This window comes from Nicotiana tabacum, chromosome 17, assembly GCF_000715075.1.
Source record: "Nicotiana tabacum cultivar K326 chromosome 17, ASM71507v2, whole genome shotgun sequence".
Lineage (NCBI taxonomy): Eukaryota > Viridiplantae > Streptophyta > Magnoliopsida > Solanales > Solanaceae > Nicotiana > Nicotiana tabacum.
Genome location: NC_134096.1, coordinates 131,258,165 through 131,284,069, shown reverse-complemented (window position 1 = coordinate 131,284,069; position 25,905 = coordinate 131,258,165). Strand labels below are relative to the sequence as shown.

The following is a 25,905-nucleotide window of genomic DNA, read 5'->3' as shown; positions in this document are numbered from 1 at the left end:
TGTTCTTAGTAATTGCTACAACAACAACAACAACAAACCCAGTATAATCTCACAGGTGGGGTCTGGAAAATATAGTGTGTACGCATACCTTACCACTTTCTGGAGAGGTAGAGAGTCAGTTCTTAGTAATTGCTAAATTACCCTAATTTTCTGAGAATTTATTAAAAATAAAATTTTAAAAGTTGCTTTTGTTAACTATTGTGTAGCAAAATTTTAATTTTTATTTCAAATCTAAGTTCAGTTAAAACAAATTCAAATTGGCCATTGATAAGCATAACAAGACATTTAACGGGTGGGTAGAGTGTATTTGTCGCATTTACTTTCCCAACCAGTTTCAGGGGAAAACTGGTCTTGTTCAAATTTACACCTTAATGCTCTAAACTGCAAATTAATAAGGCGATCGATTTTATATTTTTTGGTAAATAGAATACAAAACATTTCCAAGTAATATAATATACTTGAAAAATTGAATCATCTAATAATTTAATGTCACTAATTAATGTTGTTTCGGTTTCAGTGAGCTAGATAGGCTCATAAATTAGGACATGAAGAAACCCGTGAACCTTTCACTTTCAAAAATTTCCCTCCTCACTTGTGTCATTCTTAGTAGTATTTCTATTTGGAAAACCGAAAGAAGGAGAAGGCAGAAAACATAGGTATAAGAGAGTGAGTTGGCTATAACAGTAAGTTATACTCCCTAATTAAGATCGTAATGGGAAGTGAAGATTATTGTAGCATCTCCATAATCACAGCAAGGGCTTTTACAGAAATTAGGAAAAGAAGATCTGCAGAAATAACTTGTACCAGGAGCTTTACTACTTGTATATCGCCAAGGTGGATTTTGTCGAGGTGGTTTGAGACAAAAAAGGGCGCAGAAAAAGTGAAGGAGCAACAGCTTCAATATGGTAGCGGAAACAACGAGAAGAAGAAGAAGAAGGATTCTCTTACGAGATTAGATAGGGAATCCTTATCGCCATCTCCGGCATTGGAAGAACCAGGTAAATATAGCTTAACATCTCGCATTTTTATTATTTTTTCAATATGAAAACAAAGACAAAATGATGAAAAATCTAAAGGTCGTGTTTTTCAAATTCAAAGTTAGAATATTTTTTATTTGTGTCTATGTGATTATGTAGACTGATTAATAGTAGGGTTTTTACCATTTTTCAATTGACGGAGGCTATTCCTCTTGATAATATATATATATATATATATATATATATATATATATATATATATATATATATATATATATATATATATATATATATATGTTATGTTGAACGGGTATAAAACTTAGATGTATACTTATTCTTTAAGGATTTAACTTTTATTCGAACATAATTTTTTTTTAATAAAAAGAGCTGGTGATTGAAAAGGGTGTCTGATGGTCAGTGAATTAGTGTTCACTATTTCCATACAAACCGAAAATAAACTAATTTATAGTTCAATAAGATGATTAAAAACATATACAAAATTTTCGATCACTATTGACGTATGTGATCGTGTAAATAAATGGACATAGTGCAGAAGTTGTTTCTTTTGTAAATACGTTTGCTTGAATTAATAGCATGTTTAATTTGACCAAGCTTCTAAAATCAGCTTATTTTGAGAAGTATTTTTCTCAAAAGTATTTTTTGGCGAGAAACAATTTGTGTTTGACTACTTAGTTTGAAAAGTACTTTTGAGTAAAAATTAGTATTTGGCTACTTTTGAATAGCAATTAGTGTTTGCCCAAGTTTTTTAAAAGTGTTTCTAATTTTATTTTTCTCAAAAATGTTTTTGGAGAAAAACTATTTTTTCACTTCTTAGAAAAAATGCACTTTTAACGACAACAAAAAAATACACTTTTGACTCAGGAAGAAAATTGGTCAAATAGGCTACTATAAGTTGTAGTAAGGTTGTGTAACAAGAAGTTTGGCGGGACGAGGAGAAACACCAAACGGTAAACAGGAATAGGTACATGGAAAAATTCATATTTGAGTCATCTTAATAAATGGGTAGGACCAATGTTTGCTTAGAACTAGAAAACTGAGAGACAGCTTCTTTTGCAAAATCCGTTGCTTTTTAATATTATTTAATTCCTACCTTCCTGCCGAAATTATTTAATTCAGTTAGATAAGATGCAGACAAACAAAAAAATAATTACTCCAAACAATTTCGGCAGGTTTGAATTCAACCACCTAAAATATGATTTCCAAATATTTTAACTCTTATTTTGAGCACGCTGTCATCTAATATAGAAACTTTATTATCTCTTATTGACATATTGCAATTCCGGTAGTGGGACATAAAATTGAGTTTAGATGTTATTTTACTATTTTTACCTTCACGTTTTCATATTATATCCCGTATAAGAATATGGAAACAATTTGTTCTTTTTGATTGACATGGAAAATGACATAATAATATTTGGACATGTAACTTATTACCTGAATGCATTATTTTTGCAATGTAGATAGAAAGTAAGATGAGAAAACAAGGTAAAAAGAAGAAAGCCATCATTTTTGCAAAATTCATGTCATTTTCAAAAAACATTCGTCTTTTTATGATTTCATCTGTGTAATATTTATTAAAACAAACCAATCAACATTTTATGCAGGAGACAAGAAAGCAGACTCTTTGAACCTAGGCATTGGATTTGGTTTAATTTATCTGTTTAACGCTACCAAAAATGAGCTGAACAAAATCGTTGAGATTCGTAGAGAATTGGAAATCCTGCTTCATAATTCCAAGATGGAATTCCAAAACCAAGGAAGAATCAGACGAAATCTTTCTGCTGCATCCCATTCAAGAGCCAAAATCTCACACGACGATTCAGATTGTGTTGAACAATTCGCATACTCTACTGATATAGAACAAGAATCAGAAATCACTTGCAGCCATGATCATACAGCTTTCAACTGCAAATCAATGAAAGGAAAAGAGACGAATTTGGAAATGAACCAACTTGAAGCAGAACTTGAAGTCGAACTAGAACGTTTGCAATTCCATTCAGATTCAGAAGTCACGTTGAAATATCCAACACATCAAGATGCAGAGGTACGTTCTGTTAGCAGTTACATTTGTTTAGATTACAAATTGGAGTATGACATGACTATACTAAATTGCTTTTAGTTTAGCTTGAGCAGAGCAATAGAAAGTATAGGGCAGCCCGGTGCACTAAGCTTCCATAATGCATGCGTGGGGTTCGGGGAAGGGCCGAACCGAACCACAATGGTCTATCGTACGCAGCCTTTCCCTGCATTTCTGCAAGAGGCTGTTTTCATGGGTATAATTTTCTAATTAGTTTTGTGTAAGATCTCAAGTAGTGAACTTAAATTGTGGCAGATTATGGATAGCTCAGAAGGAAGCCTTGGCACAAGCTTTACAGAAGTATACAACCCTAATGCGTGTGTAACAATAAGAGAAAACTGTGGAGTTCCAGCAGAAGAATTAAACAGGAAACTGCATGAGCTTCTACAGACAAGGCAAGAAGAAAGGATCAAAGAACTGGAGTCAGCTTTAGAATCCACCATGCAAAAGCTTGAAGAAAAAGAAAAGGAGATCTGTTGGTGGAGAGACACTGCCAAGGTCATCTCTCAACAAATTCCTAGTCGTCGATCACTAGCTACAATAGATTAAACGCCACACCAACCTTTAAGGAATTTGTCCAAAGTTTTTTTGGATGGAAAGAAAGAAAATGAAAAACAGAACTTTTTACATGGCCGGATACCATTTCATGTAAATGAAGGTGAAGGGAAATAAACCACAGCTTCATATATCAAATACTAAAGTTTAGTTTGAAATAGCAAGAGGAATGGATGCCTTCATTTTGTTTCAGATAGTTGACACTTGCCACAGAGTTATTTCTCAGGAACACATTAAAAGTCTGGTTTAACATGTTGTCTGCTGACGAAGAATAAGGTAATTATCTATGAGAGAATGAAAAATATTAACTTGGAAAAATACAATAAGTTTAAGCCAAACAATTACACTGCAAGTGTAAGCATGCATTTTTTCCCCAACAGAAAATGAAAAGCCCTGGTGATATCCTTTCACCTGTTTCTGCAATCATAGTAACAATTCCTTTGAATAGATTGAGAAGTAGGTGGTTGATAACCAAGATCATATACAGTTGTCTTGTAATAAAGCATGTAGTACCCAAAGAAACTCTATGCTGGTAGAGCATTATATACTTGCATTTAAAAGAAAGAAAAGATAATCACCACATATATTGACAGTAACATCACCAGCAGTTATTTCCAGAAGAAGAAATTAGAACCCCTTTCAACATGTTTGGTGCGAGCACAAAAAAAATAAAATGATTATCGCCATATATGTGGCACTGATATTATCACAATACATACAGACTATGTTTGGAAGAGAAATAAACATCCTATAGTAACTAGTAGATATAGAGGTTCTTTGGAACTACTAAAGTAACAAATGTATACTCTTGACTCTTATTGGAACATGAGATATATGCATATTCGTAACACAACAACAAATGTGGAATGGCCTGTAAACTTTATACTATTTTGCTATCTCATTGAATTCTTCCAGAAGTTTCTCAATCGTCTTCCTTGATACAATTTTTTCAATCTCGAACACCCTCATCTCAGCAGCTAGACCTGTAAAATTACATCAAGAGTTCACACACCCAGCATCAGCGAAAGGGTATGTCTAGACACTCAAATGGTAGTTCATGAAATTGCATCTAGGGTCAGTAAGGGGAAAAAGAAAAAAAGCAGAAGAAAAAGACAGTAATTGGTATATGTAAGAGCCAGCTAATTATTTTTCTTTTCCTCTTAAAAATCCCTACCTCCGTGTAATAAACGACTTTCATTTCAATGGATTCTTGATACCCAAAAAAGATGGTGAAATATGGTTTCAATACAGAAGCATAATCTTGAGACTGATAAAGTTATATATGAAGAAATGTAGCTTATTGACCTGATTGACGCAAAGCTTTGAGTGGAAGCACATTTGCGTAGGAGTAGATAAACTGGAGCAGGCTTTTCATAAGCTCAGTAGATTCAGCTGAGACTAGAATCTCCCTCTAAAATTGAAAGCCAGGAACATGGTTAGAATGCTTGAATATCAGCAAAATGGTATATCCCATATCACATACATCCAGTTCATAGAAGTACACACAACACAGAGTCATCCTTCCATTAGCATAAACAAATTGGAAATTTTCTTTTACGAATGAGATAAAAGGAAAACTTCACCCAAGAAGCCGCTAAATATAAGTCGCAATGAGAATTTAGAAATTTATATTGTTCCAAGACACAAATGTAATAATAAGCCACCAGGCAACAGTATAAAGCAAAAGTAGAATAATCTGTCAGACACAACATCGAGCAACTTGATCCATCAAAATTAGAGCAAGCATTCAAAGAGGAGACCATTAAACCTTGAAGTTCTTCTCAGCATCATAATACCCTGAAACGATCAAGAGGATGCGAAGTTTCTCTAGTTCTGCATATGGAAAAGAAAATTATTGTCAAGCCAAGGTGTCATATCTCCCTGCTGTCAAAGTATTCACGAGGAGTGAAAGTATAAAGTCATTTGGCAGGAACAGAAGGTAAAAAAGTTTTTAACTCTCTACCAGACCAGAACCTTGTCCCCTCATCCTAGCACACAAAGCAAGAGAATTCTTATATATATATATATATATATATATATATATATATATTATTTTTCCTTGATGAGGATGGATGGATAAGATGAGGGAGAGCTTGAAAACAGATTATTCTACCACTGCCATAGTAACTGCAGATAAGGACCAAAAGGGTTGTCATATTTGAGACTACACGAACTTGATTAAAGAATGGCACTTAGAGAAAGAAAGGAAAAAAAGAGAAGGGGGAAGAGTTTAAGCAATTTATCTAACAAAGTAAAGAACACTGGCCAGCTAGCTAGACGATTTTCTCTCATATGAAAAAGAGCTACAGTTGGAGATATGATCACAATTATCTTGTGATTAGTCACTGATCGAAATATTTATGCTTCCGAATTGGAAAAGGAGCAGTATCAATTACTTACGCTGGAAACTTCTTATGTTTTCTGCTGAAGTAGAGTGATGTGATAAGAGCTCTCCTATAGGTATTCCGACTGAACTCATTCCAATATTTGAAGTCCCCATTCTTGATCCTGTACCATCAGGTTTCCCTGCTCCAAGCACTGAAGGTCAGTCCAAATAAATAATACACTAAAAACGTTATCATGTCCATGACCTCAATGTGTGTGAAATGAGACCACTAAAGAATGTAAACTCCAAGGAAGTTTCTCAAATATCCAAGCTATCTGTAAATTCTAACCATAATATGATTGCATCAATTTACTCGACAGAACCCTGTAGAGACCATCTTCTTGTTTCTTCCTAAGAGTTATTGCTAGCCAAATACTTGTCAAGAAAAAAGAAAAACAGAATCTGGCTAGATAAAATTACTTTGTGGCTAGCCAGAGGTTTGAGAAACTAATTACACATTCTAGGAACACTCATAAAAGATGAGGCGATACTTGTGAGTATGGAAAATCTAGTAATCCATATTTGTATCTAGGTGTACTTTAATTAACTAACTGCAGGGTTACATTAGGGAAAGGCAGTCAGCACCTGTTAGCCGTTGGTCTTTAAATAAGTTTGAATACCAATATGAATTACAGTATAATATGTCTGTGCTCGTATCCTACTACAGAAATGAATCATCTAGATTCAAGTAGCATACTTGAACAAGGCATCTACAAAAGCTAATAAATCATGGATTTGAAACAGAAAGGTCTGTGATTGGGACAAAGAGAAGCAGATGAGTACCTGATTTTGACCATCTTCTAATATCTTTCCGTAAAACTTCTCCTGCTCTGGGGTCAGCTTCATCCGATTTTGACAAATTTATATTATCTTTCTGTAAAACTTCTCCGGCTCTGGGCTCAGCTGCATCTGACTTTGACAACTTTTTAATATCTTTTTGCAAAACTTCTCCTGCTCTGGGGTCAGCTGCATCCGGTTTTGACAATCTTTTAATATCTTTTTGTAAAACTTCTCCTGCTTTGAGGTCAGCTACATCATCCATTTTGTATCTAACTGAAAATGACACAGTTTTAATTGGGAGCTGAGTCTGATCACTCAGGAATTAGAAACCTAGAATAGTGAAGAATAACGGCTATCAAAGCTGCATAACCTACAAATTTCATAAAGACCGTTACATCCAAATCGACCTGCTCCATTTATCAACAAGGTGGTCATGTACTTATCAGTTGTTGTAGTCTGTGGGTTTGTCAAATTTCCAGTGTCGACGAGTATACCTGCTAACTGCACAAGTAATCAGATTTATGAAGAGATTATAAAGCATAAAGACAGAACCCTTGACACAATAAGGGCATTGGTTAAGATAGTAGAAGTCCTTATGCCATCCAGAGAAATCCAAAGTGTGGGCAAAGCAAACAGTTGGACCTATGCTATAAGTAGGGATAAGAAGAAGAGGATATCTTTCACAAATTGAATTGCCAAATATAGTGCCCATATTCAATTTTCACGGCAGAGCTGACAAGTAAATTGTGTTGAACATTTAGAAAGATGCATAAACATGTTTTAGTAGGAGCTGCCGTATTGTTCATTGTTATCAAAAGAATCGACAGAAGTGGGGAAGGATTGTGCATCAACAAGGATTTGAATGCAGGGACCAATTTGAAAACTTTTACAGTCTCAGAAGTTAAATGATTTTAATAGAATCTTGCACTTTATGTTAATGCTAGGCATAAGGTTTTCCCAGGTGGGAGGTGGGGGGTAGGAAACAGATGAAAATTTTAAAATTCCCTCAGCAAATTGTATTTGGTCAGGTACACTAGAACCAGATAACAAAAGTACAAACTAATTCTCTTAAAAGTTGCTAGAGACCTCCATTGACTACAATGTAATACAAAATATATTCACCAAGAACTGAGAATATTAGAAGTTTTTTGAAATTTGTTTTCAGGATTAAATGCATATAAAGTTTTTTACAAAATATAAAAAAATTAAATGCATACAAAGTTCATCTCATACTAAAATGATTGATTCTACTATGATCCGTCTCAAAATAGTGTCTTCATTTCCACATTGGAGTTGCTATTACTCTTACAAATCTTTTTACCATTAAAAATACGATAGGACCCTCTTTCACACTTCCTAACAAAAACCAAATGAATATAAATGAAGGGTCCAGCTTCATTACAACTAACTATGAACAATATAATTTATCGATACTAATCACAAGAACCAGGAAAAACCAGGGGCAGAGCCACCTTTATAGTTACGGGTTCGGCGGAACTCAATAGCTTTGGCTCAACCCTGTATTTGTATTAAAATTCATTTGATATGTGTAAATAATTTATCCAGAACCCAATAAGAAAAAAGGATTGTGGTTCAGAACCCATAAACTAAAAATCCAAGCTCCGCCTCAGGGCAAAACCTTCATTTGGAAAGGGTAAGGTTTTCATTTACCACTGGGATTTTGTTGCAGTTTAAAATTCTCATCATATTTTCCACCTTCATACCTTTGGAATTACTTGGTCCTAAGGTCGTCTCAAAATATTTGAATTCACCTGAGAGGCAAAAACATTTGTGATTCTTTCAGATTTCTATCCTAATATATTGGTTAAAACAGGTTCTGAGACTTCAGGCATCGGTACCAAATAACAGTTTCTTTTTTCTTTTTTACAAGTCCAAACAACAGTGGTTCTGGTAGTGAAGGAGATGAAGAAAAGGAATGGTTTTAAAACATAATAGAGGACTTCAGTTTAGACAAATATGACTTGCATACACGTTTGAAAATCCAGATATTAGAGCTAGTACCAGAAGTCGACTGAACCCTTGACCCGCCAGTATCTCTGGTGAAGTTAATGCAAACTTGTTAGCAATAAGTGTGCAGCATGATGCCTCCTACAATAAATAAATTAGTACATAAAATACGTCAAGTAGAAGTAAGAACAATCATTTGGCTCCCAGCAGCAAGTTTGATTGTGTAAATAAAATGACCCTTAGGCCTAACTCGAGGTCGAAAGCTAGCTCATGAGGTGAAGGTTGCCCAAGGCCTAACTTTCTCCAACATCCGCGAACTCTTGCTGCAATGTTTCTCTAGTTGTTCTTAAATTTATTGGAGCACAAGCTACACTGGACTAAGTCAAACTTCCACCAAATAAAGCATTTGCATAAATATTTACGAAGTCGAATTTAGTGCTGCTTAGCAAAACTAGTTTCCGTTAACCAGTTGAACTGTTAAACATATGAAAATAGTGTTTTTAGAACATAGAAGACAAATCAAGGAAAATAACATTTATTGGTATGTCGACTTTCCCCTGTATTTCTTATGGAAATGAGGAAAATACCTTCCCAAGGGTGATAGCACCAACTGAAGAATAAGGTGTATCTTCCTGCTTAAACAGAAAAGGTCAGAGCATAGTCTCTCTCTATTTAACAGACTTTACTACTTGACATAGTCAAAGTATAATGGAGAAACAGAAAAAAGAAAACCAAAATAAAAAGAACCTCTCTGCAATTGAAGATTTCAACCACTGCATCCTTTAATGCCTGTTCCAGTAAGCAGCAACTAATCATTATTCAACTAATTAATAGCAAATCAGCACACTTGAAACAAAGCACTTACCTCCTGATTAGCTGGAAGCTTGCTTTGGTTGACTAAAACAAGTTTAAGACTCCCATATAAATCATAGTAGGAAAGATCAATCTGTTGAAAGTTTAATGAAGAGAACATAATTAAAACTTCTGAGACATAAAAAATATCAAGCTATCAATTGAATAAGAACCAAGTATTATGGGCATATTTGGAGTATAGCAGAAAGTAGAGAATTTTTTTTTTTTATTAGAGTAAAAGACAAGATCTTCAAGCTTTCCAAGGAAAGCAGATCAGCTGTTAGGATGACGTTCCTGGAATTTCATTTACTATGTGGACCCAAGTCTAGAGAATTTAGACTACAGTCTCATTTCCTTTCACTAACTTTGCATATAGAATGGAACATACCTCATCAATAAAAATCAAGGAAGATTGATCAAGAAAGCAAGAATCAAGTAGCCATCTGAGCTCAGCATGAGAATGAATGTCCGACCTTTTCATGTTGATGACGGGCACAGTGCAGAACTGGTTGTCATTTAATGTTTCATTCAAGTAAAAAGCATACATGATGGTTGAAGCAACAGATCCAACATCTGCATCCAGATTGCAAAAAAAAAAAAAAAAAAAAAAAGTACTATTAAAGTCAATCAATGTAAGATGCAAGTTGTTACAAATGATCACAGACATGTATTGAAAGTTCAAGCTACTGACTGCTCTCTAAATAAGGACTTTTCCTTCTGTGCTGCAATCGATAAACTAAATGAAGCAAGTATTTCTCAAATAATTGCCAAAGGACTATAAAAGTTGAGCATCTCTTTTTTGTCTGAGTATACAGCCTATATACTTCTGGTCCTATAAGGTGGTATTCAATGAAAGAGGTAGCTTAAACTTGAACAATTTGCAAAATCTTTATACGTGGCAAAAGAGATGGTGCATTTCTCCTTAAACATAAACAACCAGAAATACTTATGCAATTACAATTTCTGACCAATATATATACTAAAAAAACAAATTGTAAAATCAAAAGTGATTTACTAGGATCTACGTTCTTCAACTGTAGGCTTAGGCCATTCGCAACTTTTTCCAGAAGCTTCTACTCTATTGGATTATCCACTCATTTTATGTAGCTCATGTTTTCAATTGGAGACATCATGGCTCCATAATTGTATGGAAATTATCATTCATTATGATACTTTATCTACTCCTACAAGTATCCTTTGCTTTGGTATTTGTATAGTTTGGCCCTGTTTAAGTAGAATCAAACATCAAGAAATTTGTTGCAATAGAATTCATGCATCATCAGTAACATGAGGATCCTCAACCTCTTTCCGAGATTCTTAAACCAAGTCGGTAACTGGAGAAAACGATCTTTAACTTTAAATAGAAGATATATCATGTCAGTAAATCTTCAAATTTTGCGGACTGATAGCAAGAAATGCTAGGATACTGCTCATGAGCCAAAACATAAATTGGACCATGTTGTACAAATCCAGTTCATAAGTAACTAGTTAACTATCCTTGAAAAAGAAAATGTAGAATCATCTAATGCTTAACACTTTCAGACTATTGTACACTGCTTGCTACTTAGCTTTTCAAATCAACTAACAACTGATTCTCCTTTGTTGATTTACTTTATTCATGAATACAACTGTTTATGCACAAGTGTTCTTAAAACTAGCATATTTCAATTGGGTGACCAACATTTATGGGGCTCTGTCTAGTATCAAATCTAAAACAAAATGAAGGAAAAAATTTCATGATTATCTGATGATTTACCACGCCATTTGTAGTTTCACTCTCTCCACCACAAGACAAGTTAAAGATGCTGCCATGATAGCCATATATCTACCATCCATTCTGGGCCTTCTGTTGTTTACTTCTCCTCATCTCCAGCACTCTTACCACTTTCCTGAGACCTTGAACTTTATATTTTTTTCACTTTCAAACCACACCTTAAATGTACTCTCAAAATTCTGAACTTTCAAATCAAACTTCAAAGGACATACAGAACATATTTATCATGAACACTCCTCTTGAGATGATCTTCTAAGCCCTAATGAGGACCGTTTTGGATATGAAATTAAGACCAATTTAACTCGGTGTATACTTTAGGAATATGTTGGATGCCGATAACTACAAACTTGAGAATCGTTTATTTTTCCATGGACTATTCCGAGAAATTATGTTAAAATTAAATGAAATAACAAAAGCTGGTTTACTAAGGAGGCAATTCTATGTTAGAGAATGAATGGTTAATGGAGGTTACCGCAGCAGTCCGGGCCAATCACTGCATGCAAGAATCTTGATGGAACTCCTGCACTAACATCATCTCTTCTTGCCTTTAGAAAAATATTCAGCCTGTGAATTCCTTGACATGATCCAACAACTTCCAGCTGCGGTGAATATCCGCAGTAGAACAATGCTGCCGATTGAGGAAGTGGAATGCGGGAGATAGTTGTATTTCTCTTGGTCACACTATAAGATCTTTCATAGGCAGGCAAAGGTAAGCCACTAGGAAAATAGTACTCTCCATTTGCTTCAAAGGATCTTTGACTAGACTGCATGGTAGACTCATCTATATAATGCAAATCAAACTTCAAGCCAGACCGAGGACCTCCCAAAGGGGAGGAACTCATCTTGGAAGCTGCTGATGACTTCGCAGAGAATGACCAACCAAGAGGTTCACGAATACTTTCTGATGCTGAATTAGTAAAATTTCTATCATAATATGCATCATTTTCAGATAATTCCACATGAATCTTTTTCTGTCCTCGGTTACCAACATCCGAGGCCGACCTCGTTATGTCATTCCTTGTGGCTTTTCTAAGAATGTCTAAACCACTTCCTTTGCGGATGACTGCTGCCTCACCTCTTCGCATGCCATCGAAAAAAGGGTAATCTCTGGCACGTGCATATTTTTCCTGAAAGTAGAGCAGAAAGATGTAATAAAAGTACTAATGCAGCTATAAGCATGTTTTTCGTCAGGTTCAGCAAGACACAGATACAACGCTTGATCAGGTATTTCAATTGGAGTTGCACTTCAAATTCACACATTACAGGCCTTATCTACACCACTGTTTGTATAACTGAATATGATAATACAAAAATCAATAGAGCACTAAACTTGTTTCCGTTTATATTAGAAGTACAACAACAACAACAAAAAAATCCAGTGGAATCCCACAAGTGGGGTCTGGGAAAGGTAGTGTGTACGCAGACCGTACCCCTACCTTGTACAGGTAGAGAGGCTGTTTCCATTTATATTAGAAGCAATGTCAGGATTTTTTTTTTTTTTTTTTTTGATAAATAAAGATTTTATTAAAACTGGTACCAAGATGGTACAGAAGAAAAATAGTACTTACAAGATAGCTGCAACTTTTAATTAGTTCATCCTACATATTGTCCCTTAATAAGTGCAAAAGATCCAAATACTGATCCATCTTATCTAGACCAGAAGTACAAATTTTTAATGTATTTGTTTTTAACTCTGGAATCTGCAGCCTCTTTCCTTAATTTTATTTATTTGATGCATTTGTTTAATGTCAGGAATTTTAAGAATTATGCTTTAATTGACTATAACGTATTGGGACAACGATGTAGTTTATGGGAAGAGCATCTAAAGCATGTACACCAGCAATTAAAAGAAGTTAATCCAAGTAAAAGCAGCAGTGTTGAAATGAATCTGAAGGATTGGAAGCTGTTGATTAACGGTACAAAAAGTGGCAATCAGATGGTATAATTTATCAAGTTACTTTAGCTATGATCAAGCAATAAAATGAAGAGTCAAAGAGATGAAGCTGAATTTTTCTTGTTATACCAATTAGTATAAAGTTAACTTAAAGTTCTCTTATTTGTCTGACTTATCGATCACTAAGTACAAAGCACATTAGCTATGATCAAGCAAGGAATGAAGAGTCAAAGAGATGAAGCTACAAGTACGTGAAAAATATTCCAAATAATATTAGAAATTTAAGTTAAACAAGTAAATGGAAAGGAATATTTCTCACCTTTTGAAGTTGTGCCATTGGAGAACGGAGGATGTATTGAGAAAGTACGGCAGAAATCTGTCAAATAGAAAATACATAATAGAGCTAAAAGGAATTTCCGAACGATTTGGACAAAGAGAATGGGACGTTAAATAGTACAAAAAAACTGAAAAGGATGACAAAGTAGCGACCTCGTAGTGTCTTCGTAGTCATTGTGGAGTCCGCCATTGCAGCTGTTTGTATAATGCATACAAAACAGTAGAGCAAAGAAACATATTTTCAGCCTTTTATAACACCCTCCATAAAAAACTTTTGTTACATGGTCGCCCCTGAAGTTTGTGCTGGGACACTTTACACCCTTATACAGCCAATTATGATCATAATTACCGGGAAATATGTTAAAAGTATTTAAAAAGAAATTACGTAATTTTTTGGAATAAGAAAAATCTATTATTTTATTCATTTTAATTTTACCTTTTGATTTTTTCCAATTTTTAGAGTTTCAATTAATTTTGTATTTTGCAATTTTTTTTAGCCATTTAAGGGCATATTACCTGCATGCAATTAATCAGTATTTCTTATTTTCACAATAGTAATAATGTTTTCTTAAAAGCAAATGAATTGGTCATTTTCTTATCTTTTTAGTCAAATTGACTAACTAATGATTTTACAAAATTTAAAGGGGTCATTTTTCGTTTACTTGACTTTTTGAGAGTGTTTTATGAATATACCTTTTTATGTCTCACAACTTCTTAATATTTTTTAAATCTTTTTTAGATTATGGTCATTCTGAGTTCGTAGATATAATTCTTGATGATACATTAGTTGTGTAGGGGGAATAGTCAAACAGATCCAAAAAATATTTATTTTGCTAAAATTGCTGGAAATATAAAAAAGGACATTTAACATTGTTATCAAGAAGAATGGAGTATTAATGTATATATATATATCTCACGTAGAACATTGTTTTCCAAATAAAAGGAATCTCTTCCTCCATTCTTAATTTGTTTCAAGTTACAACCTCCTAGTTGAATCGTGACCAAGTCTAAGACCAACTTTTGGCCTAAAAAGTAGGGATGGCAATGAGGCAGTGCGGGTGCGTGGCGGGTGCGGATGAATGTGGGTTGGGTGCGAGACAGGGCGGGTCTGAACATTCTTCTAAAAACTAAAAGTGGTTGCGGGTTAAATTTCATGTGAGGCGGGTTCTTCCATTTCAAGCAAATTTGCCACTGAGTATATAGACTGTTGAAGCATTTCATCTTATACTTTTCTTTAAAATGAGATTTTGGATGTTTAATAGTTGAAGGCCGTGGTTGTAATATTAACAGGAAAAATCTGAATTTTCTTTTCCTCTTTTTATTTTTCATTCAGGTTTTTTTTCCCCTCCTTTTTCGTTTTGAAATAAAGCTGTTGCTGTTAACTAAAAGAGCAATAAGAAAAAACAAAGTCAATCTAGTAGCCAAATCTGAAAGTATGATTTTTTATTTAGATTAAATAATAATATATAATTAGCATAGCTAAGATATCAGTTCAACGAGCAAAAAATAGATGAGAAGATTTGGTAATTGACTTAAATTAGCAAAGTTCAGTAAATAAAGTTTCACAAAACTAAATTTTTTTGACGAAACAGAGAGCTTATAGAAGAAAATGAAAGATTTTTATTAGGCGGGGCAGGTTCACGCGGGGCGGGTTGAAAACAAAACTTTTTGCTAAGCGGTGCGGATTGAAGTTTTGCGGGTTGAATCTAAAGCCGCCTCGTCCCGCAACCACTGCCATCTCAGTGCAAAGTAACTCAAAGGATAGAAACATTTTAAAACATGTAATCCATAACTCAGTGTCATTTCGTTTCAGCGTCAATAGTTCAAGAATTGATGGAAAACACCCTCATGTCTAGTATTGACAGAAACTAACATACTGCTTTTTCACCAAGCTTTACACCAAGCCAAACTGACTCATTAGTCAAAAGTGAAACCCACCCAAATCAAAAATTAAAAACAAAAACAAAACCAATAACCAATGATAAGGAATATCATTGGTGTTTCCCACAGATGTGATTACTTAAATTGATGGTTACTGAGATGGTAAGCCCTCTGGCAAAATTATACTTATTCACAAAGTCTATCTTCTACTTCTTGTTCAAAGCAAGTGCTAAGTCCCTGAGCTCCTCAAATGCTTGCATAGTTTCTGCATCAAATCCTCCCGCAAACTGTACCAATAAAGACAAAAGATAAACTAAGATACGACATTTTGAACAAGTTGTAAAAAGACCAGTGCTACACATAGAGTTCATCCCTTTTTAGTACTTCTATTTCTTTTTGTTGCAGAATTAGCAAACTTGTTTAAAGTTTACAGGAGATAAGAAGGGAGAAAGTGAAAGATCGCCGTAAGAGAAAATGTACAAGCCAGTATTTACAACGATTACAACACAAACCTGATGAATTCGGAAGGCAAATCTCACTCCTTGGAGTAGCATGTAGTCCATGGAAGTGTCTTTATCTAATGGTCCCTTCGACTGAAGCTCCGCGGCTACCCTCTTCATGTACATCTTCGCCAACTTCACAGAGCCAAACTTTATCTGCATAATTTCTTTTAAACTAAGTCCACAACGAAATGACAACTATACAGATTGACCAGGAAAAAAAAAGTATTGAACATTCTATAAAGGAGGACATGCACGAATGCAAGAAAGGTCACTGCCCAAATATGAGCAACTACAATATTGAACTGTTGCCCCCTCCTTTTATCTTTTATGAGCCGAGGGTCTTCCGGAAACAACCTCTCTGTCTTCTAAAGGTAGCGGTAAGGTCTGCATACACTACCCTCCCCAGACCCCACTTGTGGGAATATACAGGGTTTGTTGTTGTCGTTATTGTACAATATTGAACTGTTGGAGATTGAAAATGGCATAAAAGAATGTAGTGTAAGATAATCTGCAATCTTGAAACTTGTCATCTGTCTCATATCATTATATAAGACACTTACAAGATCTAGGAAGCAGAAAATCACTTCTCATATTCCCCTAAAGTTTGGATTCCCTTGTATGGTGAACCATATACAATGCCTTAAACAGTTCAGCAACCTAATAAATAATGGTTATATCTTATTGGCTAATCAAATCAAGCTCTATCACCATTTGAAGACCTAAATCTACCCAAGACTTTCTATTTGGAAACAGCAAGAAACAAACAATGAAATAGCTGAACCTTGCTTAGTATCCCATTATCAAGCATCCAGTCTGTGGGGATTTTGAACTCTTTGCAGTGACGCATCAATGAGTCTCTGGTCCGATGAAGGTTATAGACACTACGCTCCATCCTGCGATGTGAAGATAAAATTTGAAGGGCAAGGAGGTAAAACGTAATATATCCGACATTACAAACAAAACTTGAGGTCTTACTTCTCTGACAAAGAAACCATCTTCTTTAGTGCAATATCACATGGCAATCGAGGATCGTCCTTGTAACTTGAAACTTCATTCTCCAACTTCTTGAGATCTCTATATCCAAAAGCTGCCTCCCTTAGTGTATCTGCTTTTCTCTCGGGCCAGTCAAAGTGCTTTAGCACTGCCCTTTCGTCCACCTTCAAAACAGCACAAGCGTAATGATCAAAATTTAGCAGTAAATTACAAGCTGCACCTCCTACTTAATATATGAAATACAGCAGATAAAGCACCTCGATATTGGTCGAATTTTCTGGGAACTGTCATTTAAGTACACTGGATTTAGTTCGTAATGATTACTAACTGAATGCCACTAAAATGAAATAAACTAGGACCGAAACAGGACTCTTCTAAGATTCTATTCTTCATTTTCAATTGAATGATCCTAAAAAAATTCAAAATGAGACAATAGCAACGGTATCTTTATTGCAGTCAATAAAGATTTCAAAATGTATTCTCACCAGAAAGCAAAGTTCATCGTCTAGCCATTTCACAAAAGCAACTATGTCTTCAATATCCGCAAAAACTGCATGGTTGACCTCAGCTATCAGGGAATTCACAAATTCTGCTTGGGTCTCCACGTCTGCCTTTATCTACAAGTGGAACAATAACATGCAATCAGGAGTAAAATAAAGTCCAGAGACTGAAATGAAAAATATCTGGGAAAAAATCTAAATAGTTCCTCATATATGGATCATATAAATGGTCAAGGAGGACAAGGGAAATGTTCTTGGACATCTTGAGTCATTATAGTGCAATTTAGTGATCATTGATATTGACAAAAATAGAATGAGAAGAGCAGGCAGAAAGAACTCACAGCCAGCAAATAAGATGATCTGTTCTCAATTTCACCGATCATGCTACTACGAACGTCTGCAACACTTGAGGGATCACATGCTCCTCCATTTAACGAATCCTTCCTAGAATCTCTCTTCATTAATGAATGATAAAACTCTACTACTTGAGGGGCTCTCTGCACCGTGCCAGTTGTAGTTTTTGCCATGAGTTTTGGAGGAGGTGGCGGAGGAGGAGGGGGAGGTGGTGGAAGAACATGAACTTGAACACAATCTTCTCCTTCTGTTGCACTTAAAGCAACAGATGAAGGCCTTGGAGGAGGATTAGGAATTCGCAAGACACGTTTCTCAACCACCTCCAAAGGGTTGGTGGTTAATTTATGTTGGGAAATAAGAGGCTCAATCTCCTTCTCCACTTCCTTTGAACACATAAAACCATCAGATTGTCTTCTCTTATTACTATATATCAAGTCCTCTAGATAAAATTTTGATCCACTTATCGAGTGCCTGCGAGTAGAACTTTGTGTATCATCCCAACTATGATTAATGGTATTATCCGGGCTATCAACTAGTTGCAAATCTTCATCGGTAATAGGCCATTTCTTTAACTTCTTAACAAGGCTTAACCTCCTTGAGCTACTATATTTCGACTCCTCATCACTATGATCATAAGACAAGCAAAGTGATTCCCTACTTTTCTCACTATCATGAGGGCTACAAGTCTTTTCACAAGTCGTGGACGAACAATTGCGCAATTCTTCGCGCAAACATGAGTTCACCCACCTTAAGTAGGCAAGCTCCTCAACCTCATTCAATCTATTCATTTGAAGCCCCTCAACTTGTTTGCAAAGGTTTTCATTTGTGTGTCTCAACATAGAAGCCTCTGCTTTAATATTCTCAATTGTGTCCCCCTGATAATAATAAAGTGAAACAAGATATAATCAAGCTAACCAATTACAGTTGTTAGACGAATTCATTTTTTCCTACACTATGCATGAAAAATACAAGATAAAGTTTGAACCACATTTTTCAGTATTTCACTAATAAACTACTAGAGAAAACTATGCATTAAAGACATCTGTGGCCACTTTATCAAGGGTTTGCAAATTCAAGATTCAAAACTGCAATGAATACTGGATACTTTTCCTACACTATGCATGAAAAATACAAGATAAAGTTTGAACCACATTTTTCAGTATTTCACTAATAAACTACTAGAGAAAACTATGCATTAAAGACATCTGTGGCCACTTTATCAAGGGTTTGCAAATTCAAGATTCAAAACTGCAATGAATACTGGATACTTTTATAGACAAAGCAGTCAAAGTACCTCAGAAAGCCTACAAGCAATATCTCTTTTCTGAAGCTGGAGCTCCTTATTCAAGCGCCTCAACTCCACAACCTCCATTTCCAAACTAGTCACACTTTTGAATTCTTCCCTATTGGATATCTCATCTTGCCTCTCTAGAGCAGCAGCCAAGGAAACCAGTTGATCAGTAAGCCTTGCCTTTTCACATTCCAGCAATTCAACTTTCTTCACAAAACTATCGATCTCACTCTTCTTCAACTCCAGTTCCCTCCCGAGCTCGACAACTTTTGGACTCCTCTTGAATTCTGATAACTCAGCCTGCAACTTCAATTCCCTTCCCTTTGATTCTTGTAACAAGTTCCTCAAATGATCAATTTCATTGAATAGATCACGCGAACCGGAAGATTTAGCCCTGTGGATATTAACTGTTTGAGGATGAACTTGAGTTGAACTGGCTGAACATGACAAGTCTCCCATTAAAGACCTCTTCACCCTTGATTGAGAAATCCCAGAACAGTTCTTTTGGTTCGAGTTTTCGTTGACAGAAAGTGGCTCTTTCTTTGCATGAATTATCGTCTGCAACTTGGATTTCTTATCCCCTGAGAAACCCTTCACAATATGAGAACCCCATGAAGATCTCACCTTTGACAGATTACTACTATTCCCTTTTGCATTGCTATTACTACTACTACCCTTTGGTGCCTTATTTTGATCACCAAATTTTGAAGCTTTCACTCTATTCTCTGATGATTTTTCCTCTCCCATTGTGAACAACTTTAAAGATTCCAACCCCTTATACTCAAAACCCTGAATAACTTAATTATGAGGTCAGAAACTCCACAATCCCATTAGATTAAGCTCTAAAACCCTGAAGATACAAATGGAGTTTCCTCATAAAATGACTAACCCAAGTTTGAAGCTCAAAAATGAAACTTTTTCACCATAAAATTGAGCTCTAAAGAGGTTTAGCAAAGCTCAAAATTGAAACTTTTGCACCATTTTTTCAGCATTGGTCATCACAGATATTAAATGGGGGTCTTCAGTTTGAAGATCAAAACTGAAACTTTCCCACTGCATATTAATTTAACTTTGGAAACCAAGAATTTTATATGGGCTTACTCAGAAAATAAACTACACCAAAAGGGTGGAGCTCAAAAAATTCAAACTTTTCCACCATATATTCAGCTCTAGAAAACACAAAAATCAGATGAGTTTCTTTCTCTAGAAAATCAATTTGATGTGTAAAACCTCAAAAGTTCAAGAGTTTCCCTTTATATAAAGCTTTTGGAAGCTGAAGAATTAAATGGGTTTCTCTAAAAAATTAATTTTGACTAGTCTAAAAACCTACAAAAATTAAATCTTTTCACTACTCAAAAGCCAAGAAAGCTTAAGAGTATTTATTGTCTTTGATCGTGCAAAGAAGACGCTCCTCTTTGATGACTTTTGAAGAGACAAATCATTAGTTAAAGAGAGCTGAAAATGGTGGAAAAAAGGCTCACACTTTGAGGATTCACTACACTATGCTTGGGAGAGAAAAAAGGGGAAGATTGTCGCAGCTTTAATGGCCGTTTGAATTTTGAATTTTGAATTTGTTTTTCCCTTTTTTCTTTATTTCCCCCAGAGATTTGCATTTACTGATGGTAATATATAATTGATCTTAGCCGTATATTTTTTGTTGGCCCCACAGGCTTGCTTGGAGTGGTCTTAACTGAACGGTTGAGATTTCCAACATAGAAAAAGGTTCTGCAACGGTCGACTCCCGCGCTTGACCTTATACGTAATCCAGTTCAAATTATTAAATGTAAAGGTCAAGTTTAGCTTCGAAAGAATCTCACTTTGGCAACATATGTTGATCATTTCAATATGTCATTCATTTTTAACAGAACTTCAAGTGATATATTAATCATTTCAAATTGCAACTTAATGTGACATATGAAAAAAATAAAATAAAAAGTTTAAATTTACGAGAGCTACTTAATGACCACACTAATTTGGCGGAGGATTTGCAGTCGTACCCTATATTTGTTCCACCTTTTAACATGTACCATATTTTTAAAAATTATTGATTTGGTAGCCAGTTGACAAAAAATCCGTAATAATATGACAATTATACCCCTGACAAAAGATATAAAACTTGCATCACACATTAATCGCGTGAGATCTCCTCTTCTCCTCTCACCTTGAAACTAAAACTTCATGTAGCATGAAGTTGTTTCATGTTGAAGCTAAAATACATGCTAATATAGTATGAAGTTGTTTCACATTGAAGCTAAAACTCCATGTTAATTCATGCTGAAGTTATTCATCATGCAGTTTACAGTTTTGTCATGAGTTTTATCCGAAATTGCAGTTTAAATATGCTGAAATTGTTTAGTTCATTTGCTAAAACTTCAGACTAAACATTCTTAAGTTTTTTAGTTCATTTGCTAAAACTTCAGACTAAACATGCTTAAGTTTTTTAGTTCATTTGCTAAAATTTCAGACTAAACATGCTTAAGTTATTTGGTTCATTTGTTAAAACCTCAAACTAAACATGCTTAAGTTTTTGTCTTGCAGTATGTAATTTTCTAATGAATTTTTGCTAATGTATTCTGAAGTTATTTAGTTCATTTGCTAAAACTTCAGACTAAACATGTTGAAGTTATTTAGTTCATTTGCTAAAACGTCAGACTAAACATGCTAAAGTTATTTAGTTCATTTGCTAAAATTTCAGATTAAACATGCTTAAATTTTTTAGTTCAATTGCTAAAACTTTAGACTAAACATGCTTAAGTTATTTAGTTCATTTGCTAAAATTTTAGACTAAACATACTTAAGTTTTTTAGTTCATTTGCTAAAACTTCAGACTAAACATGCTTAAGTTATTTAGTTCATTTGCTAAAATTTCAGACTAAACATGCTTAAGTTTTTGTCTTGCAGTATGTAATTTTCTAATGAGTTTTTGCTAATACATGCTGAAGTTATTTAGTTCATTTGCTAAAACTTCATACCAAAAATGTAACGACCCGACCGGTCCTTTTGAGCTCTATCGCGTCATTCAGCAGTTTGAGACCCTGAACAGCTTCACTTCAGGTATTATGACTTGTACGTGTGGTCGGAATTTAATTTCGGAAAGTTCGGAGTTGATTTGGAAAGAAAATTCTAATTTCGGAAGCCTTAAGTTGGAGGAATTTACTAAAGTGTGATTTTTGAGCAGACGACCTCGGAATCGGGATTTGAAGGTTCCAACAGGTTCATATGATGATTTTGGACTTAGGCATCTGTCCGAATCGAGTTTTGGATGACCTGGGAGCGTTTCAGCGCCTATTGTGGAAGGTTGGCATTTTGGAAGAATTTCATAAATTTGAGTTGAAGTGCATTTCAATGATATCGACGTCTGTCTGGGATTTTGAGTCTGGGAATAGCTCTGTATGATGATTTTAGTCGTAGGAGCGCGTCCGGAAGTGGATTTGGAGGTCCGTAGGTCATTTTGGGGGTCAATTGGGCAAAAGTTGGAAATTTGGTTAATTTTAAGAAGTTTGACCGGGAGTGAACTTTTTGATACCAGGGTCGGATTCCGATTCCGGAAGTTGGAGTAGGCCTGTAATGTCGAATGTGACTTGTGTGCAAAATTTGAGGTCAATCGGACGTGATTTGATAGGTTTCGGCATTGAATATAGAAGTTTGAAGTTTTAAAGTTCAATAAGTTTGCATTGGAGGGTGATTCGTGTGTTTAGCATTGTTTGATGTGATTTAAAGGCCCGACTAAGTTCGTAATGTGTTTTGGGATGTGTTGGTATATTTGGTTGAGGTCCCAAGGGCCTCGGGTGGATTCCGAATGGTTAACGGATCGAGTTGGGACTTGGATGAAATGCTGAGGCAGTTGATATCTTGTGCAATCGCACCTGCGCGAAAAGGGCCGCATGTGCGAGCTCACGGGTACGAGCCATGAGTCGCATGTGCGAAGGAAAGGAGGCTGGTCAGGGACCGCAGGTACGGAATAGTTGGGCGCACCTGCGAAGACGCAGGTGCGAAGTGGGAAACACAGGAGCGGGCGATGGGCACAGGTGCGGCGCATGGACCGCAGAAGTGGACGCGCAGATGCGCTACATGGAGCACAGATGCGGGACTGTTGGGCTGAGCTTGAACCGCAACTGTGATGGAATTTCTGCAGGTGCGAAGCCGCAGAAGCGACTATTGCACCGCGGGTGCGAGGATCGCTGGGCAGTGAGGTTTTTATAAAACAGGGTTTTGGCTCATTTTCACTTTATTTCGTCAATGAGAGCTGATTTTGGAGTGCCATCTTCATCAACTATAATGGGGTAAGTAATTTCTTCATATTGTGAGTTAAATACATGATTTTTACATGGATTCAAGAATAAAAATTTGTAGAAATTCGGGATTTTGAAGAAAAACCTAGAAATTGGAATTCTTGGATTTTGATCACGAATTTGGGCATGAAATTGAGAATAAATTATATATTTGAGTTTGTAGTGCTGTGGGTAGTGTTTGTCTTTGAACATTTTCGAAATCTGGGCACGTGGGCCCGAGGGTTGCTTTATCGGCTTTTCGAGCGGAGTTGGGAATTTGTCTAAATTGATTTGTTATGAGTATTAGAGTATATTTTTATTGGTTTGCACATTGTTTGACAAGTTTTGGAGCGACGAGCATCGATTTGAGGTGTTAGAGGGCTCTGAAGTCAGTTATGGAATTTCAGAGCTAGGTAAGTCTCCTGTCTAACCCTGTGAAGGGGAAACCACCCCCTAGGTTATACTTATTGTTATGTGCAACTAGTTGTGGGCGCTACGTACGTACGAGGTGACGAGAGTCCGTACGAAGCTAAAGCATATCTATGTCCGGGTAGACTTAAGACCTTATCCTGTAATAATTGAATTCTTTTGAACTTGTTCTGCTGGCTTATTTAATTAAAGTTATAACTGAAATTGATTTAAAATAAAAGTATTAGGTCAAGCTTTAATACCCTGAGTTGTTGCTAAGGTATTCGATAAATGTAAAAAGATGTACTTATTATTATGCTCATGTACTTTATTGTAAGCACGTATCTTGTGATTCGAAAATTACCTTCCTTTCTTGTGGAGCGGGCCGAACGCCTCGGCAGTATATAGAGGTGCATCTCTGCTTCGTGCCGTTCGACCCTCGGCAGTGTACACACTACTCCAGATCGGGCCAAACGACCTCGGCAGAATCGAGCGATATATCGTTAGTAGTCCAAATATTCACGAAATAAACTTTTCACTAACACCCGGTATTTTATGGTATTTCTTATCTGATTAGTATTGACACTTGGCATTTATTTTGAGATATTGAGGTAGGATACATGATCGATAAATTTTGATAAAAAGGAAATAAGTGGAACATTATGAAACTTCATATTTCTCCCCTATTGATGTGTACTTTACAATTGTATGATATATTGTATTATTTAATTAACTGGACTTCTAGTAAGTATCGATGTCGACCCCTTGTCACTACTCATCCGAGGTTAGGCTAGATACTTACTGGGTATGCGTTGATTTACGTACTCATACTACACTTGCTGCACATTTTTGTGCAAATGTATATGTGACTAGTGGCCTTGTGAGAGCAGAGGCATGTATGCATACAGGGACTTACGTGAGCTACATTCCACATTATGACCCGCAACCGGCAGAGTCTCCTTCAGAGTATTTATATTTCTTCTATCCAATTTTGTATTCCGAACATATGCTGTATTTTATTTTACATTCCTAGTTGATGCCCATGCCCTTGTGACACCGTATTTTGGGGTGACTTTGAGTTGTTTTGTATTGAATTTTGTTAAAAATATTATCATTTACTTTGTTAATTTCATCTTCTACTGTTTGATGGAAGGAAAAATATGATTTCAAAATATTAAATGAGAACCAAATTGAGTATTTATTATTGGCTTGCCTGACAGTGGTGTCTGGCGCCATCATGACCTTTAATAGATTTTGGGTCGTGACAATATGGTATCAGAGCACTAGGTTCACTTAGGTCTCACGAGTCATGAGCAAGTCTAGTAGAGTCTTGCGGATCGGTACGGAGACGTTTGTACTTATCTTCGAGAGGCTACATGGCTGTTAGGAGCACTTCCCTTCTAGATTCCTCATCATGCGATTTAATTCCTTTGAGTCTTATGCCTTCATCTCCTTCTTATTCAATCTTATGCGACGTGAAGCGCTTGTCAGAAATTGGAAATCGAGGAATTGTAATGGTACTACAGATGTGGTGCAGAATGTTTCTCCCTGCGTATTTGATTGGGCTAGAGCCGTCGCCTTGCGGAAGGCCGTTCTGTCGTTTCAGCTCAGTATCAATATTATCTAAGGTTTTGATATTCAGCATTGATTGTTATGATAATTTGTATGTTGCTATCGCACAGTGTTTGTGTAATGGTAGGACGCTTGCCTATGCGTCGAGGCAGTGAATAACTCGAAAGAAGGTTTTACTTAGTGCATGATTCAGAGTTTCAGTATTTTATTTCCGGCAGAGGAAAGGCAATCGGACTGAGAATATTCAGGTTTGGGTTAACGGAGTAACGGGAGTTGGTATTTTGAGCGTGGTGGAATTTTTATCTGTGATATGGTGTCGTTGCCCTGGATTGAGTGTGTTAAGTTTGCCGGTGTTATGGTCTTCATCAATTTGCCTTCGGGGCAGGGTACTGTAAAATAGTATCGGGGAAGCGATTGTCAGAGATCGCAGTGTGCGGTGGTTCAGGACTTAATCGGTGGTTCGGGTGTTGAGGGCTCAAGGAAGATGATCTTCGGGGAGGTTTAAAGTTGAT

The 25,905-nt window shown here is 35.9% G+C and overlaps 3 protein-coding genes across 3 annotated transcripts; 1 reads left to right on the top strand and 2 right to left on the bottom strand.

Moving 5' to 3' along the window:
- The first annotated feature begins 523 nt into the window (after positions 1-523).
- Positions 524-3,768, top strand: LOC107797334 (protein POLAR-like 1). The gene is made up of 3 exons (XM_016620208.2): positions 524-998; positions 2,603-3,042; positions 3,331-3,768. Exons 1-3 carry the CDS (start codon positions 713-715, stop codon positions 3,622-3,624), a joined length of 1,020 nt encoding a protein of 339 aa, XP_016475694.1. The 5' UTR covers positions 524-712; the 3' UTR covers positions 3,625-3,768.
- Positions 3,769-4,294: 526 nt separating this feature from the next.
- On the bottom strand, positions 4,295-13,833 carry LOC107797333 (uncharacterized). Its single transcript, XM_016620207.2, has 14 exons — positions 13,774-13,833; positions 13,604-13,660; positions 11,863-12,517; positions 10,005-10,189; positions 9,630-9,710; positions 9,512-9,553; positions 9,352-9,396; positions 8,819-8,905; positions 7,171-7,297; positions 6,800-7,069; positions 6,031-6,156; positions 5,399-5,463; positions 4,936-5,041; positions 4,295-4,613 (listed from the first exon to the last, which is right to left on the bottom strand). Exons 2-14 carry the CDS (start codon positions 13,619-13,621, stop codon positions 4,516-4,518), a joined length of 1,905 nt encoding a protein of 634 aa, XP_016475693.2. The 5' UTR covers positions 13,622-13,660; positions 13,774-13,833; the 3' UTR covers positions 4,295-4,515.
- Positions 13,834-15,390: 1,557 nt separating this feature from the next.
- On the bottom strand, positions 15,391-20,651 carry LOC107797332 (protein CHUP1, chloroplastic-like). The gene is made up of 7 exons (XM_016620206.2): positions 19,146-20,651; positions 17,839-18,726; positions 17,483-17,614; positions 16,980-17,161; positions 16,786-16,897; positions 16,014-16,157; positions 15,391-15,788 (listed from the first exon to the last, which is right to left on the bottom strand). The coding sequence occupies exons 1-7, from the start codon at positions 19,887-19,889 to the stop codon at positions 15,708-15,710; spliced, it is 2,283 nt and encodes a 760-aa protein (XP_016475692.1). The 5' UTR covers positions 19,890-20,651; the 3' UTR covers positions 15,391-15,707.
- Positions 20,652-25,905: the final 5,254 nt, after the last annotated feature.